The sequence below is a fragment of the Podarcis melisellensis genome (genome assembly GCF_964234715.1).
Source record: "Podarcis melisellensis genome assembly, chromosome: 10".
Classification (NCBI taxonomy): Eukaryota; Metazoa; Chordata; class Lepidosauria; order Squamata; family Lacertidae; genus Podarcis; species Podarcis melisellensis.
The window spans coordinates 43197838-43216376 of record NC_138542.1 but is presented as its reverse complement, the minus strand read 5'-3'; the positions used below and the strand labels follow the sequence as shown (position 1 = coordinate 43216376).

At 40.7% G+C, this 18539-nt stretch overlaps 1 protein-coding gene across 4 annotated transcripts in view; it reads left to right on the top strand.

Moving 5' to 3' along the window:
- Positions 1-5134: 5134 nt before the first annotated feature.
- Positions 5135-18539, top strand: part of AGBL3 (AGBL carboxypeptidase 3) — a 32563-nt gene continuing 19158 nt past the window's right edge. For 2 of the 4 annotated variants that reach the window (XM_081928572.1, XM_081928571.1), the window contains exons 1-7: positions 5135-5337; positions 8207-8311; positions 9127-9187; positions 10220-10405; positions 14101-14208; positions 15685-15832; positions 16567-17349. In XM_081928572.1, coding sequence (XP_081784698.1) covers positions 8246-8311; positions 9127-9187; positions 10220-10405; positions 14101-14208; positions 15685-15832; positions 16567-17349 — 1352 coding nt within the window. In that variant the 5' untranslated portion in view covers positions 5135-5337; positions 8207-8245. Of the gene's footprint in view, positions 5338-8206; positions 8312-9126; positions 9188-10219; positions 10406-14100; positions 14209-15684; positions 15833-16566; positions 17350-18539 lie in introns of those variants that run through there. The other 2 variants (XM_081928573.1, XM_081928574.1) reach the window with 2 other exon arrangements.

Sequence of the window (18539 nt, the reverse complement as noted above, 5' to 3'; positions counted from 1 at the left end):
AGGGTTGGATCTAGACAAATCAATAAAGCATTTCAGGAAAATGCGTTGTGAACTTCAAAGTGGGGAGAACTCCACAGTGCCATCTGGTGTCACAGTGTTATCATGCATATAAAACACTTTTTTCTTTACTAATGTATCTGAGGTCTCCTGGGTTGTGTGCACATTAGGGTGGGTCACTGTTTCAGTGTGTGCATTTCTGTACTTTTGTCCATGCATGAACACATGCAATGTTATGCCTCCCAAATCAACCTGCATCCACACTGTGTGTTGTTGTTCCCTTCCCTCAGTTAGTACTTTCCTGCTCTCTGGAAATTGAAGATCCATAATGAGCATGCATGCACATATTTATGTGTGTGTACACACCTCTTTCTAAAAAAAATGTGGAAGTATTTTTGCAATTAAACATTTTCAATTAACCAGATTCACGCAAAACAGCAGCCTTTTTTAAAAAAAATAGATTGCTGTTTCCATTTCCAAGAGAGTGGAGGAGAGGCCTTCTTTGTCTCAGGATCTCAGATCAAGTACTGTAACTGAAAATTGGTCACTTCTCTATAAGCTGTATAATCAACAGGATGGATCATTCCCCCCCCCCCTGCCACTCCACGCCTTTGCTAAGCGGGTGTCTGCAGCTGCTCTCACTTGCTTTTAGAAAGCTATGCTGGCTGGATCACTTGAGCTGCTGGAGCTAAATCTAGCTGAAAAGTGAACACACACATTTCCTTTAATACAATATTTTGAATATACCAGATTTGCATAAAAGGCCAGCAACAAATTTAAAGAATATGTATGTTTGGAGTTATTTCCTTGCTTGAAAGGGTGTTTCTTTTCCTCTCTATTCCTTGCCTCTTGTATCTGCTAGGGCAATTTTTATTTTTAATACAGCTGTTTTTTGTGGAAGAGCAAATCTGCACAAAACAGCTGTTTCAAAGTTAGGCTTTTTTAAAACTGCAAACACGGCCTCAGCAACAACTGGTAGAAAAAGGTAGGTTGTATGGAACCTTTCCTTTGGGCTGATGGAAAAAGAATGGAAGTAGGAGGGCTGGGATTTTCAGTGGGATGACACTGGTTGGGGAGGAGGGTTTAACTCTCCCTCCTCACATTGTGTAGTTCTGATGCCACAGATGCTGTTCAGACAACAAAGTGCACATCAGTTGGGCCTTTAGGAATGTTTCTCTGCTATGGAATTCCTGAAGTTTGATGCAATCCAATTACTTTCAACAAGGTAAAATTTACAAGGAGCTTGGATGCAAACTCTGAAAATACAAAGGTTTGCAGGCTCATTTTAACACTGAGTGGGGAAGGGTAGGTTACCGGGGGGAGGACCCTCTAGATACTCCTTCCTCCACCAACAAAAACAACAATACTGCAAGTGATCCATTGTATGGCAACTATTACATTGCTAAATATGTAGCCTTGGGACTCAGCTACATTAGTAAAGAAAAAGCGTTTTATATGCGTTGTAACTGTGACACCAGATGGCAATGAGGAGTCCCATCTTTCGCCAACATGATTTCCCATAATAAAGTTTACAACACATTTTCTTGAAACACTTCTTTGATGTGTCTAGATCCAGCCTTGTACAGCTGTGGTCACATGCAACCCTGGCCCTACTCTTTGGCTATTATCTGGAAAGACCCCTTGACTTCAAAACTTGCTAGAAACAATGATCTATTGGTTCTAAAAGGAAGGCGCACTGTGTCATTACCCCAGGCTCTCCATACAGACAAATGATCACAAATGGTGATCATTTGTCATAGCTTTTACAGTAATTTCCTCTCTGTCTGTTACCATCCTATGTCTAGCCCGCTTCATTATCTTCATAATCACAGCTTTGCCACATATGCATGAAATCAGCTTCTGGTTTCCCACATTCCCAACAATGAAGCTAGATCTTAGCTAGATGGTGGATGATTAAAAAGGTAAAGGGATCCCTGACCATTAGGTCCAGTCGTGACCGACTCTGGGGTTGCGGCGCTCATCTCGCTTTATTGGCTGAGGGAGCCGGTGTACAGCTTCCAGGTCATGTGGCCAGCATGACTAAGCCGCTTCTGGCGAACCAGAGCAGCGCACAGAAATGCTGTTTACCTTCCCGCCGGAGCGGTACCTATTTATCTACTTGCACTTTGACGTGCTTTCGAACTGCTAGGTTGGCAGGAGCAGGGACCGAGCAACGAGAGCTCACCCCATCGCGGGGATGATCGGCAAGTCCTAGGCTCTGTGGTGATTTGATACCCACAAAAATAACTATACATTTAAACATTTAAATGGTCTACCTCCAGCCTCTACATCACTAACAGCTTACCCACCCTACCCCCATGGATATTTACTCAAGAATTAAGTCTCAGTTTAATCAGGATTAGTCCCATGTAAGCGTGTTTAGGATTGCAGGCCTTGAGTCCCAAAGAGTGAGTGGCCAAGTTGTCTTATCCACCAACAAACATGCCCATTTTCTTTTGTGAATGGGTGGCAGATTGCAAGTTCAGTAGAAGCAAAGTACAAGTGTTCCAGGCAGGAAAGAGGGTAATGTTGCAATACAGTAGCAAGTTCTCTGGAGTGCATTATGTCATTACCATAACTGTATCACTATGGGCACCACAAGTGCTAAGATAAATGATTTATGAGACACCCTCCCACGATTTGTCTATTTTACACGATCCATCTTTGGATACATGCTGAAGTGCTCTAACAGTGCATGCAAAAAAGTAACAGTATGAACTGGCCTTTTCTGAGGCATCAGTGGAAACAGCAATATCTGACACAGAGTCTAAAACTGCCAATCCAAATCTTGAATTATATAAAGCTCCAGAGGAGGAATGACTCAGAGCTTCTGGGCAGTCACAGGAGAAATAATTATGTTTACATGATGAACCAAACTGGGACTTGGAATGTTATTCTTTGTATGTCATATTATCTGTGCTGACCTGGGTGCTCCATGGGAAATGGATGCGTTTTAACAGCACAACATAAACTGAATGCTAAGCCCGGGTTCACTAAAATATCCATTGAGCACCTCAGCTCAGCTCCATATCACTGACCCTAAAGAATGGCTGCTGCACTATACTGTTTCACATCTCCCATATGTCACAAGGCTAGACCCATGGGAGGGAAGCTAGGTGGATTTCTTTCCTTCTGAATTTCATAGTCTGGATCATTTTGTGCTTGTTGCTGGCTTGCACAAGGACGTATTGTGAGCTCCCCATGAGACAAAGTCTTTGAAAATAAGAACATCCAGGAAGAAGCATTCATATGATTATTAGTAATAGTAGCATTCACTCATAGATTTATACCGCAGAAAAGGTAAGTTTATCATTTAAGTAATGTTTTTTCCTCATATGATTCAGACATCCCGTTTACTTTTTAAAACTCATAAGCACTAAATCCTTCATTGCTTTTTTCCATAACGTTTTCACTAATACCAGGTTTTAAACAACACAATCCCCAAAGAGTGGCAGCTTATTAAGAGAATTTTAAATTGCATTTTGAATTTCCTTACTTTGGAGATACATTTATTAGAAGGGCTACTTCTGTCTCTTACCATGTTAACAGCTATGAAAAATGCTAGATCTGTAAAAGTTTTAGATGTAAAATGATCCAGCAAGGAACAACAGACTTCCTAAACATCTTTACACATAGATGCTTCAATGATCAATCAAAATGACTTTTAGCTTTTGTGCATTATTTCAAATCCTTTTTAAATGAGAATTTCCCATCTGGACATGGAAGATGGAATATTAGCCTTGCTTCACAGTAGACGCACCTATTCCTACACTTTCCCACTTCTCATTATTTTAAAAAACAGGTGGCTAGATGTTTGCTCCTGCACATGACGGGTCCAAAACAAAGCTTCCGAAATAAACAAAATATATACAGTAATCCTGTCACTTGTTTCCTTTTATCTATTCTTTGTTGTTACTGCCCTTTCTTAATCTTGCTTTCTCATTCTTTCTTAACTGTTAGTGCTTTGTTATTGTTCCAGTTCACAAAGGACTTTGTTTAATCATGTTGTCCCCACTTTGGCAGCACCAATGAGTCACAGAACAAAATGAGTGGTCTTTAAAAATATTTCCGTTCCTACATCTCCAGTGCCTTGTGCCTGCGTTTCCTTGACTCAGAAGAAATATCAATGCACCTCAAATATCTACGCAAAGTGGTTGCCTTGTTTTCAGGCAAGACCTTGAGCACCTAGAATAATTAGGTGATTTCCACCACCACCATCCCTGCTGTGATGGTGTAATACTGAGGGGAAACCTCCTCTGTTGAATATATATACCCAGCTGAATTTATTATGTTGATTTTGCTTGGCAATTATTTAAATATCCTTAGTAAATATCTTTATTAGCCTGTTGCTTTTTCCTAGGTGGGCACAGTAAGTTGGGAAAATTTCCTCTCTTGGAATGCATCCCTTTGTGTTGGGATTTTAGAATAAAGAAACTTGGCAACACTCCCAGATGGCAAGTATACTTGCTTCCCTGATTTTTTAAAAAATCTTTTTTTATTGGTTTTACAAATACAAAATACAAATAAACAAAGAATAAAAAAGTATATAAAGAGATTATCCGAATCTCCAGACTTCCGCCCCATTGCCTCCATGGGGTCTCATTTTAAACATCTACTACTGCATATTCATCCATACTCCAATTTTTATATCGAACCGTATTATCCATCGTAATTTTTACACTACAAGTGAAATCAAAATCCTGCCTTTGTTTCCATCTGCTTACAGTGACCTCCTAAATAACTTATAATTTTTTCCCATTCTTTTATTTTAAAAATTGTCCTCTGGGTTTCTGAGTTTTCCAGTCAGCTTTGCCATCTCGGCATAGTCCATAGTGCTTGACATTTCATCCATTCCCTTGTGAGGTTCCTGCACCTTGAACGAAAGGGGGAGAAATCCAACAGGTGGGGCTTTTCCGCAGAGCTGGCGGAACCTCACCTGTTGAGTTTCTTCCACTCACACGACCGTGATAGGAACGGGGAGGCTGTCAGATAGCAGATCTAAATAGAGGGAGGGGATGGTGGGACCAGCAGCCACGGAGGAGCTGCTCTCGGCGGCGGGGAGAACGGGGGACCGGCCACAGTTCCACCCAGGAACGGAGCGGTTCGCGGTTGCCGTGGCAACGTCTTTTCTCGGCCTCCTCCGCTCGGAGCAGCAGCCCCGCCGCCATCACTGGCCCGAAGAGGCTGCCGAGGCCACGCCCTCGCTGCGCTTTGACTTGGCGGCTGGGCTTTTCCGCCAAGGGCGGGGTTGAGGTTTAGCCATGCGGGGTTAGGGACTTCCCGGCTCCTCCCCACCCCACCCCCGAACCCGGGAATCAGCATTCACACGTTCATTCAAAGGTGAGGGAGGAGCGGGCATGAATGGTGTGCGGGCAACGGAAGGGCGCCTGTGGCACTGAAAGGCGGGTAGGCAGAAATGGGGGGGACCAGGTGCAGCTCTCCAGGAACGTGGGAATAGGTGCCTCTTGGCTCCTGACACGTATGTTTGTGACCTTTACCGAGCCTTGTTGCTCTGGCGGGGGCTGGTGTTTATAATGGGATAGGTGCTCCTCATACCCACCGTTTGTTTGTTTTTTTTTTTTATTCTCTTTTGCAGCGACCACATGACGTCGTTGGCATCAAAATGCTAGCCTGTGATTCTTTCCCATTTAATCCAGGCCTCCTTTTTTTCCCCGGAGGAAAATCCTGCACGTCCTTTGTTTTTAAACAACTGGTTGCCAACCTATTTGCCATACCTCAATGACCCATTTTCAGTGTTAAGCCCTCTGGAAGTGCCCAAGCTTGGTAGTTCAGGGTAAACTCAGTGGTGCAGTGAAATAATTTTAGTTTCTGGCTATAATGGTGGGGGGGGGGGCGGAGTTGATAAAGTGTATTATTACTTTACTAACTTCAAAATATGCTTATCCAGTACAGTACTGCTGTATTTGGGGGCGCTTCTCATTCTGTTAAATAGTGCCCTGGAATTAACTCCCCGGATGATACCACTGGGCAAACCTTTGCACTGGGGCTGGAGGTGGGGAAAACATTCCAGGGGCCACAGTCACTTTCCAAGGGCCATATGCAAGTGATTGGTGGGGCCAGAGGCCTTTTCTGTCATCCATCCAGACAGGCAAAAATGCTGAGGTTGTAAAGCGGGGCCTGGGGAGAGTTTATAGACCTGGAGGGCAGTATTGGCCCCTGGGTCTATAGTTCCCAAACACGGCTTTGTGTATGTGTTCGTGTGCACATTGTTGCATTTGGGGTATTGGAGATGCTTACATAGTGCATTTGAGGCAAGGTCCAGCTTTCTACCATGCACGGGACTTGTAGTATGCCAGTTTGCCTCCATGCATTCCTCCTTAACTGAAAACAACTGTTGAACCTTGATAAATGTCTGGAATAGCATTTTAATGGAAATGCTGACCGTGTCTTACAGCCTGAGGGCTGAGAAAAACTGTGATTGCTTAGGTTCTTCCTAGAATATGCCTTTCATTCCAGAATATTTCTTTTCTACAGTACAGTACTCTGAAATAAAGGCCAAAACTCTAGAAGTGTCCCTCACTTTGAAATTTTGAGTGGTACCTGGTTGTAGCTGAATAATTTAAGTGGTACCTGGTTGTAGCTGAATACATAATAAGTGCACAGAATGAGTGTGGGCTGAAACTGTCATCCTTGTCAAATGTGACCTTTATTGGCAACACTATTGATTTACTTTTGCCTAGCAAAACAAGAAAGTGTTTGTGGTGCTACTTGACTGCTTATTGGCAGATTAAGAGCAACATAGGTTCTTGCTGTCTGTTAATGTTTCTTTTCTTTCTTCCCATCCTTTGTTTTTACAGTTGTTATGATTTCCTCAAGTGGGTTCTGGGGATCGGAAATTGTTTCCCATTTTTTAATAGCCCTGTCTTACACAGACAGGGTACAAGGAGAGGCAAGCTTTATTGCCCCTTTTCATTCTGGCAGGGAGGCTGTGAAGATGATACATCTCAGCAAAATGTTTGATTTTCAAAGTGATACATTTCCTACATTACTGAGGAAAATAAATCTTAACACACAGCAAAACCACATACTGTGTTGTCCATAATCTGCCAGAAACAGAGAAGGTAGCATCAGACAGATACTATTGTTTTGCAGAAATAGATCAATAGGTATTGTCAATAATCAGCTCAAGAGTAGAATCAGTTAACAACTAGAATTCAAAACTTATGGAGGAGTAATTCACTGTATCTTCATAGCATGTTACAATGCTTTTGGCACACGCTGACAAAAAATTATGTTGCTTCATCAGTAATGGCCCAATGCTGGCCACATGACCTGGAAGCTGTACGCCGGCCACATGACCCAGAAGCTGTATGCCGGCTCCCTCAGCCAATAAAGCGAGATGAGCGCCGCAACGCCAGAGTCGGTCACGACTGGACCTAATGGTCAGGGGTCCCTTTACCTTTACCTTTAAACTATTGGTTGGCTTTGGTGGAAGAGACTTAACACATTTATCCCTCTGGGAATTAGAAGCTGTTTATCTGTATCAATGGCTACCCACAGTTATTTTTTGGGAATCTGCAGAAAAGATTAAATGGGAGAATGAAGATTTCAGAATCAAAGTCCCGATTATAATAATTCCAAAGCAATCAGCAGCATCTTCTATGTGGAACATTGCTCTTGAGTCTGCTTATTTTTGGCTGCCTGCAGCAACATTATGACTGACAATGGAGACAACTACCTCACTATATGGGTTGATCAAGGATAAACTTCGCCAGGAAGATGTATAGTAGCGATGTTTTCATCAACTTCTCATAATCTGTGTAGTTGGTGGGCAGCCATGCTCAGGGGCTCTTGTGCCATCCAAGAAGGCCCGAGACTGTTGTTTTTGATACACATCCTACATAGCATCAAAAAGCAAGGGCAAATTATAATTGTAACTGTGCATAGCGAAATTATAATAAACAGATAATCTGGAGATTTATGCTTTGTTCAGTTATAAACCTATTAGGTGATACATAGGGCAGTAATAGAACTCACACATCCTATGCTTAAAATGGAAAAATGCCTCTGAGCTGGAAAAGTATTATTTCATTATATAATAAATACTAGTTAGTCAAAATGATTGGTGCTATGAAACACCTAAAAAACCCACAGGATTCTGGGGTCCTAATGCCTCCTTTTTGTTTGTGTCAAGAGCTGTAGTCAAAGTTGCCATAGAGTTCACAGTTGATTTTTATGTGTTTTACAGTCTGTGGAGGAAAAATAAAAGGCCTGGTTTCAGGAGATTATGTCCGAAGACTCAGATAAGGACAAGCAGCACATAGAACAAATAACCAGTGATGATTACAATTCGGTATGCTCAGTCTTCAGTTTTATACATTATTCTAGAATATAATGTAAAAGAAAATTTAGTTTGCCATCCCTGAATGGGAATATCCATGCCAGAGGAAACATGGTCTAGCTGGTGTGCTGTGGTGGTTAGAGTGTTGGACCAAGGAGCCTAGGGTTCGAATTCCGATGTAGCCATGGGTGGCCTTGGGCCAGTCATTGTTTCTCAACCTAATGTACCTCACAGTGTTGTTGTGAAAATAAAATAGAGAGAAGGGAAACCATGTACTTCATTCCAAGTATTGATTTTCACCACTGACTACTTTGGAGCATTTATAATCATTCTGGCCCTATTAATCCTCTCACATGTTTCCAAATTCACAGCAGGATATTATGCAATGAGCAGTTAACATAATTCATTGGACTCATGCACAACAGATTCAGCAGAAGTTTAGAAGTCTATACAGTCTTTGGGGGTGGGGGGAAACCAACTCATTTATCTGACTTACAAGGGAGGTATTACTTACATCTTTGCTCACAATCCAACAATTCTTGCTATACTGTTTATTAAACTGTTTATTTAAGGTCTCTAATGGTGTGTCTATTTTTCATATTTTAAAGCCTGCAATCTGTTCTCTTTCATGATGATACCCCCTTGGTTTTATTTGCACTGTAGTACAAAGTTAGCAAAAATAAATTCAATTATTTCTTTATTTAGAATCATAATGGTCACTGTTATTGAGTGCACAGTGTCCCATTTCAGATATTTTTGTCCACTTTCCGTGTGCAAGAAACACGTGACCTTACTTTCTGTTGTATTTTTCTGTGTTTTTTTTTTAGGACGAAGATCCCTTTAACCCATTTTTAACAGAAGATCTTGAGCGGTGTGCCTTTTATGCAGGTCTGAATATCGTTGTTCATTGTCAAACTAGTGAATTTAAATGCATTTGGGTAGAGAAGAATTAGTGGCTAGGTGGAACACAGCAAAGTTCTAGCATGCAGTGTTGCAAAAAAAAAGTCTAAATAAATCATGTTTAGTGTCAGACATGAGGATAACTCGCTGTCAAAATCTAGTAGTGGTATAATATTAATATTCATATGTGGTAATAATCTTTTTGTGATCTGTACAGGCGACTCCCCACTTATGCAGTGAAATGTGCATAAGTGGAAGCCCCCTGGAGAGTCTTCATGGCTTGCGATGAGACCCTCCCCAGAGCCTGAAGAGGGCGTCATCTTTGGGCTCTGGGGAAGGTCTCCTCATGAGCCAGGAAGTCTTTCCAGTTCTTTCCACACTGCTATGTTGCTGGCGCTGCGTGTGTGCAAGTAGATCACATACAAGTGGGGAATTGTCTGTGATGTGATGATGGCATGAGAAGAGTTCCTTGAAACTGGAGGCATAAAGTAGCCACCCTAAAAAGGGTATGTGCTAATAGAAATGAAGAAATAATAGCACTTGCAAAACAGAACAAAACCACACACCCAAGTATTTTGAAAGCAAATTCTGCATTTTCTTCCTTAAAGAAATTTGATAAGGGAGCCCTGGACCTGTTTATAAATTACTATAAAAACACAGTTGCTACTTTTGCAATGTTGTGTTCTTATACAGATTGATATTTTGTTGTTTTTAATGCCCAGCAGCTGCAAATGAACTTTGTGTTTTAATGATCTTGTTATTTTATAGCTTATTTGTGGTTATTTGTTTATGCTTGCTTTATTGTAGCTTCTTCATGTTCTATAAGATAGAAGCCCTGGGCTCCTTTTGGAGGAAAAGCAATTCATATATACAGTAAAAAAATAAATACAGTACAGGAATGATGTCAGATAGGCAGATGAGATTATTCTTTTCAATTGTATCAGACAACTTGGCTGTCTAATTTAAGTTATCCAAGGCAAAACGAGTCAATGCCTTCTCCCCCCCCCCCCAATCTTATAGATTCTTTTTATGATCAACTTTTGCCACGGACCACACAGATTTTATTGGAATATAACTCGGGGAAATGGGTGCCACGGCTTCGTGAACCACGAGATTTATATGGCCTGTCTCCTGCAGCTGGACACCTGAATCTAGTACGCTGGCCCCATGAGTATGAAGTTATCAGAGAGAAAATTAAGCATATTGGTAAATGATATTAAAAGTGTGTTATGATGTGATAGTGTTTAAAACAACTAGTTATTAAAACAATATTTTCCTAAATTATAATTTCTATAGCAAAGCATTTTATAATCATTGCTGCAGTCAGTTAAAATTTTGAAAACCTTATATTGAAGAAAGTGTGGAATACATACAGTATTACTTTGAATGTTAAAAATAAAGGACGACTGAACCTAAATAGCCTCATAAATAAATGTGCCCTTAACTTTCATATAAATACTGTAAAGCCACCACCCCCTTAATTAACAGTATCATTCCACCCTTTAGTTTCATTAGTTGAATGAGAATAGGATTGAGACTACATGCATAGGATCCAACTGTAATGTTTAATAATAGAAGAGCCCTGATGGTTCAGACCAAAGATATATCTAGTTCAGCATCCTGTTTCCACTGGATAGTTGCCAATAAAGTCTGCAGTGCAATAACATTTGACTTCAAAACTTATTTACGATTTCCCTTTTTTATATAAATTGCCTACTTTTTAAAGAAAAGTCAACAGGGTCAACCCTCTTCAGAACACTTGTGGGTTATTTAATACGTCAACAAAATAAGCTAAGCTAGAAGGTCTACTGTTATTCAGAAGTTACTGAAATGCAAGTGTGGGATGTATAACAAATGCAAAAGGAGATGTAGAACCGGAGGAGCACATGGCTAAAAACATGAAGAGCAAAAATTAAATACATTGGAAGCAAGAAATCAGATAGGAGTCAGTATGTTGAATGACAGGAGAGTTTAAAGGTAGGAGAATACATAGATTTCACAGCAGCAGAATGAAGCCGGTGCATCCGACTTCGAATGAAATATGTAGGGCACAGATCAGTGTTTCTGAGCTTTTTCAGGAAAATGTCTGAGGAACTGAGGCAGATAGTGATCATAAGATATTAAGTTATAGGCCTTATTTGCACATTAAAAAAAAATTATCAAATCCCCAGTTCTGCATGGTACCCCTCCATGAGTTTCTCAAGAACTCAAACGTGAAAATGCTGAGCTTTTAACAAAAGTAAGTTACTCAACCCTAAATTGACCTCAATACCAGCCCAGCCTTTATTCTTGTTTTAAAGATAAGTAACAAAAGCTGGGGAATTGTTATGACAATAACTTAATCTGATATTATGTTTTCAATTCCACTTGGTTTTCCAATTGGAAAGTAGTGGTTATTTTTATAAGTGCATTATGATACAACTGGATTATTTGTGTAATAGGAATTATGCTTTGAGTTGAACCTTACTCTGTCATAGAAATAATCCGTGGAGATCAGTTGTCTTCAAAATCATGTACTTATGTAGCTGATAACAGAGGGCCCTTCAAAATCTTAATTAAGTCACTATTTGTAATCATGGATGGATACCATGTTGTTGTTCGTTGCCCCTTTCAGCTCAATTTCTAAATAACTTTAGCGCCTATACTTTATTATCACAAGGTTGCATTAGCCAAAGGATTCTGTCATTTACCAGATAAGTTAAAATGTGTATAAATATGCCAGCAACTAATATAAAGCTGAGGCTCCCAAAACTATAAATATTATTTTGTACTCAGATCAAATTTTAGCTCTTTGGCACCATATTTTCCAACTGTAAAGTAGAAACCAAATGTAATTTTAATATAAGCTGACATCTGTTAACTCTCAGCAACAGGATCAGATTCCTGTTTGTTTATAATCCAACATGTGAAGTTTTTTTAACTTAAGGCATAAGTATTAACTTAAAGCATTGGTATTTCCACAATAAGACAATTTTGAATGACTGCTACAAAATGAAAATGAAATGTTATCATAAAGATACAGAGATAGTCTTAAGAAATTAAGGTCTATCACATATGAAAAGATAATGGTGAGGCTTCATACATTTCAGTGGGGATTTCAAGTTGAATCATTTTTGTGCAAGTTTTTTTCTTGTTCCAAAGTTTGTGGTCTGATACTGACACCTTCTGGAAAAAGCATCCTTCTGCTCTTGAAAAATAATTTCATGAGGAAATGCTTGAAAAACCTTGGAGGTATTCATAGAACATAATGAATCTGTGAACTAGATCAGAGTAATCTGTACTTGTGACATGAAGAGTGTATAGTTCTTATTCTTGAATTATGTTTCCTTTAATGTGAACAAAATGATCCTTTCTTAGTTCAGGGCCTCCTAAAGGTACATTCTACTAAAGCAAAGTATAATATCTATACAGCACACACACACACCCAACTACAGTATATAACGATAGTATCTGGGATTTAAAGAAATGCACTTGACCAGCCAGTCACGTACACCAGTGGTTGTTTTAAGTGGTTGTTTTCATTAAAGAATGAGGTCAATTCTTTGTAAAGCATCCTGAAGATGAATGGTGATTTTATTATTAATAATAAGCATGTATACATATTAATATACAACAATGTGTTTACACAATAATGTGTCTGTGAGAGGGGAATTATTGGTTTGTAAATGTTTTTGTTTTATTATGTATTTTGTGTTCTCATTTTGTATTTTTATGTTATGAACTACCCTATGATAGGGACACGGGTGGCGCTGTGGGTTAAACCACAGAGCCTAGGGCTTGCCGATCAGAAGGTTAGTGGTTCGAATCCCCGCGACAGGGTGAGCTCCCATTGCTCGGTCCCTGCTCCTGCCAACCTAGCAGTTCGAAAGCACGTCAAGTGCAAGTAGATAAATAGGTACCGCTCCGGCGGGAAGGTAAATGGCGTTTCCGTGCGCTGCTCTGGTTCGCCAGAAGCTGCTTAGTCATGCTGGCCACATGACCCGGAAGCTGTATGCCTGCTCCCTTGGCCAATAAAGCGAGATGAGCGCCGCAACCCCAGACCAGAGTCGGCCACGACTGGATCTAATGGTCAGGGGTTCCTTTACCTTTACCTTTACCTTACCCTATGATCTTCGGATGAAGGGCAGTATAATAAACAACAACAAGAAGAAGTATGCATGCACAGGAAAGCTCATACCAATAACAAACTTGTCTCTAAGATGCTACTGGAAGATTTTTTTTTTATTCTGTTTTGACTATGGCAGACCAACACGGCTACCTACGTATAACCAGAAATATAGCAGATGTTTTGTTTCACATTTTCATCACAAGAGTGCCCATTGCCAAAGGGAGATGCTAATGTTCAGTTTTTAAGTTGTCTTGTGAGCTATCTCTTTGGCAGTGAGGAACTCTTGTAGTAACAACAGCAAATGTAAACTTGTACGCATTGCTTCTTTGGATCACAGCCACTATGTTGACAACATACATGCATCTGCTATACAAATTATGTATAAGATGTAATAGAGAACAAGGAGCTGTCCAGATTTCAGTGGTGCAGGGTAATGATTTGGTTGTAGATATGGCTGAAGGTTCTTCTCATAGGCTACAAATGAATCTTGTTAACTTCTGGGGTGTCCATCTCTTTTGTTTTATCAAGAGTCTACTATATTGTCCATGGCATTTACATCTTGATCATGAAAGAGGAGATGACAGACTATCAGCATTTCCATTTAAAAAATAGATTAAATGTATCTTATCAATAGTAGCCAGCCACAAAAGGGATTTTTCCTTACTGTTTCCTTACTGTTTAACAATGCATAAATATAAAGCTAATTTCATGATTTTTAGTTGCATGACACGCAATGATTGTTTTGAATTAACAGCTATAATTAAATATTAATTTATTTGTTTTGTTTTTCCAGAGTGGGTTCCCCCTCAGCCGGAGCCACTATACAGTCCAACATGTCTGGAGACTGAGCCTCTTTGCACAGACCCCGGAGAGGGTGCTGTGGTGTATCTAGCAGATGGAGGTCTGAGCACATTTCATTACTGAGTGCATAATACTTGAAGCATAACCATGTTTGTGATATTAAATGGTTTTCAATAGAAAAAGATACATAGTACTATCTTAGAAGTAACTGAAAAAGAGAAACTGGAGAGCAAAAGACCTAGATCTACATTTTTTAAAAAAGTTGCAAGTATTTATTTAGAATACAAACACCACTCAAAATGCACATGTGTTGAAATATAATGGCAGACAGTGGTTGTTACTGAACAATTAACAGGCTGTTATCCTAAAGATAATGTCATGGGCAACTAGTTGCATATACTTTCTGGAGGCCCTTGATGACAGAAGGCTCATTCTGTATGTATAAGAAACTTAGTTTTCCATCTGGTGCTACACTGAGCATCAAAATGAAGATTCAAATACACAGTTAAGTGTGAATGTTCATTTGTTTTAAGCTACACACATGTATAGTCTGCAGCTGCATGCAGATCTGGTTTTTTGAATGGGGGAGATTAACATGGGAGCAAGTCCTACTGAATTCAGCAGAATTCATGTTCATTGACGTAATGAGTGTAACTGTCCTCGCTCCGGCCCTCAATTCTGGATTCCAGAAATCCCGAAAGCTTTATTAAATTGTTCCATACACAATCTCTGCATCAGCTCAAGATACAGGTTACAAGGTTAAAAGGCACATCAGCAGAGTCTAGGATACATGGCTAGATATAAGTGAAGACATTGTTCCAACACATGTTGTGCACCTTCCACTCCGGAGCTCATAATGCATATAGTTTCCCTCCCAAGGAAGAAGACTGAGCTTGCAGGTATGTGGTCCTGTGGGGATGGATCTGTTTGCACTTGTACTGTCAGTGGCATGCTCTTGACAATGGAACTTGAGTCCAGGCCTGCAATCTGGTTGGCTCCATTCATTGACTGGCCAGCTCCTCTATTACTGTGGGAACCTTAACTCTCAGAAAGCAGGTTAGGGTTCCCTATCCCCTTCTGGAACATCTGATAGCCCCAGGTCAGCGTCGCCCTCCACATCATTGCTTGAGCTTTTCCCAACCCCTTTCTCAGCCTTTTCATCTGACCGATTACCACCCCATCCCACTTGGTGGCATGGGGCCCGTGACAGTAGCTGATATTTTGAGGCAAAAATGTTACGCATATGCAAGTTAATGTAAGCATTAAGAAAGCACTGCAGGATTGAACAAAGGCAGTGACACTTGCTTAAAGGGATGCTATATACGGAGGCTGTATTCAGATGCTGGATATATAAACCCAATAGCTACCATTTTAAACAGCTGTCTATATGATGCTGAATGCTTCTTGACCAAGTTTTAGTTTTGAAATTCCTAAGGGAAATCAGGCAATTCTGCAGTGGCACTAGGACACCACCAAGTGGGTAGTCTCTGAGTGTTCTCTCCCTTCTTGCACAGAATATTTTTCTAATCGTAATTCACAACTGAATAATAATTGTATATTTTGCTTCTCTCACTAGCTGATAAAGAGTCCAGCTTTATGTATTCTCGATTAGGGGGGAGCTTCCCCTCAAAGCAGGTGCTTCCTCAATCATGGGATGACTGGGACAATACTTTGATCTTTGAAGCACGATTTGAAAGTGGCAATCTGCAAAAGGTGGTCAAAATGTAGGTTGCTCACCATTTCCCTTTGATTTGCAGGAGTAGTTGCTGGTTTCTGTCTGCATTTGTTCTGGCATTAAAGGGTGATATCCAACTAAGTAATTACTTGAGGTAGTCGCATTGAAATCAGTAGGTTGACGACTTAGACTGAGTATGGCTATCACCTGTACTCTTGTTTTGGCAGACCTGGATTAATAGCTTAGAAAACTTGAAATGCAGATATCCATATACACTTGCAGGAATGTTTGTATTGGCTTATTAGAATCCCAGAATCACACAAAGAGGACTAATTTCTGACCACTCAGCACTTGTACAAAATATAGACAGGACCACAAAAACACTCCAAATGTGTGAATTGGTATGTAATCATATGTGAATCAAAATAAAGCAGTAAGATAAAACAGCTAATGAACATAATTGTAAAATACAATATATACTGAAAAGACATAAGAGAATATAACTTAACTGCTCATTCAAGACATCTGAGAATTTGATCTAAGCCCACCATAAAGATCATGTGGACTATTGTTAAAATACAAATATGTGCATGAACAAGTTCCTTACAAGTTTATTATAGGCAACAAAATCTACAAACAATTTTTTGTGAAAGAAATTTGGGTTTAAAAAGATACATTTGAAATAAGAGAGATAAAGGAGCATGATATATCATGTTTCATAACTGCCTGAATGCCCAACAGTATATTATATACTAAAATACTTTTCTCCTTTTCCCATGCCAGTAGTGATTTTGAGTACCAGCTGACACTACGCACTGATCTCTACACAAATAAGCACACCCAGTGGTACTACTTCCAGGTCACCAACACCCAAGCAGGAATGCCCTACCGTTTCACCATTGTCAACTTCACCAAGCCAACAAGTTTGTATAATCGTGGTATGCGTCCGTTGCTGTATTCAGAAGCAGAAGCAAAGATCCACAAGGTGGGGTGGCAAAGGACAGGAGATGAAATCAAGTATTATAAAAACAATCTTGGCCAAGGTGGGCGCCAGTATTTTTCCCTGACATGGACGTTCCAGTTCCCGCATGATAGAGACACCTGCTATTTTGCCCACTGCTATCCTTACACTTACAGTAACCTGCAAGACTACCTAGCAACCGTTGCTAGCGACCCAAGGCGGTCCAAGTTCTGCAAGATCCGCATCTTGTGCCATTCCCTGGCTAGGAACATAGTCTATGTTCTAACCATCACTAACCCCTTGCAAGATTTTCAGGAGGAAAAACGCAAGGCAGCGGTGATTTTGACTGCCAGGGTGCACCCAGGTGAAACAAATAGTTCCTGGGTGATGAAGGGCTTTCTGGATTACATTCTGGGGGATTCAAAGAATGCCCAGTGGCTTCGGGACACTTTTGTTTTTAAGGTGGTACCAATGCTGAATCCAGATGGTGTGATTGTAGGCAATTACCGCTGCTCTTTAGCAGGCAGGGACTTAAACCGCAACTATAAATCGGATCTCAAGGAATCATTCCCTCCCATCTGGTGTACCCGCAGCATGATCAAAAGGTAAAAAGGTAACACCATCCCTCTTCTGTGTACAGTATCACCACTCTTTGTTCATTATTATACCAAAATTAATTAATACATAATGTGTATTCATCTTGTTGCATGGAACTTATTTTTTGTTCAAATTTTGTTGAAATTTTAGGTACCGTATTTTTCGCCCTATAGGACACACTTTTCCCCCCTCCAAAAATGAAGTGGAAATCTGTGCGGGTCCTATGGAGCGAATACAGGCTTTCGCTGAAGCTTGGAGAGCGACCCCTCTCGCTCTCCAGGCTTCAGGAAGCTATCTGCAAGCCTGGGGAGCCCGCGGGAGTTCCCGCAGGGCTCCCTAGGCTGCGGATAGCAGCCTGCTGCCCGGTGCACGGGGAACGCTGAAGCAGAGTGCCCTGCACTTCGGGCAGACATCGGGCAGCCCCACAAGCTCGGGGACAGCGGGGAGGCAGAGCGCCGTCATACCGCTGTTCCCCGACCTGGTTTGGATTCCCCGACCTGGTTTTGGGGGGGAGATAAAGGGAAAATTTTTTCCCTTTATTTCCCCCCCAAAAAACTAGGTGCGTCCTATGGGCCGGTGCGTCCTATAGGACAAAAAATACGGTACATCTAAATGTTGTTTTAATACTTTCCCTTATTGGCATGTAGAAGGCCTCCAGGAAAATCATGAGTTGGCACTCCCTGCTGCTGAGGACAGGCAAGGACATATGATAAAGTTATAATTATAAAACCAGCTGCAGCTTCTCAAGCCCTCTTCCTTTCCCTGCCTAGCCTAGGATAGAGTATTCCTTCAGCTTCTGCTAGTTCTATTGAAGACATTTTATCTTGTAATTATTAGTTTTTTCTCCATTTGCTCATCTTTAGCTCATTCCTTTTTTGTTTTCACCTGTTTCCCACTGTGTGTTTTAAAAAAGAAAAGACTAATTTAGTTGCTCTCTTTCCTGGTTTGGCTGTCTGTCTTTCATGCCTTCATCAGGAAAAGCCACTTCTGCTCCCTGGTTTCCCATAGGCATCTGATGTGAAAACAAGATGCCGGACTAAATGGGCCATTGGCCTGATCTAGCAGGCTATTCTTATGCTCTTATATGTATAGAAATGCTCTGAGGGGATAGGGGAAACAAGCCCTGTGTGTTTCAAATATTTAATGTGTACATAGAGCTATCAGTGATCTTACAACTCCTGACCTCTCTTGCTGCATG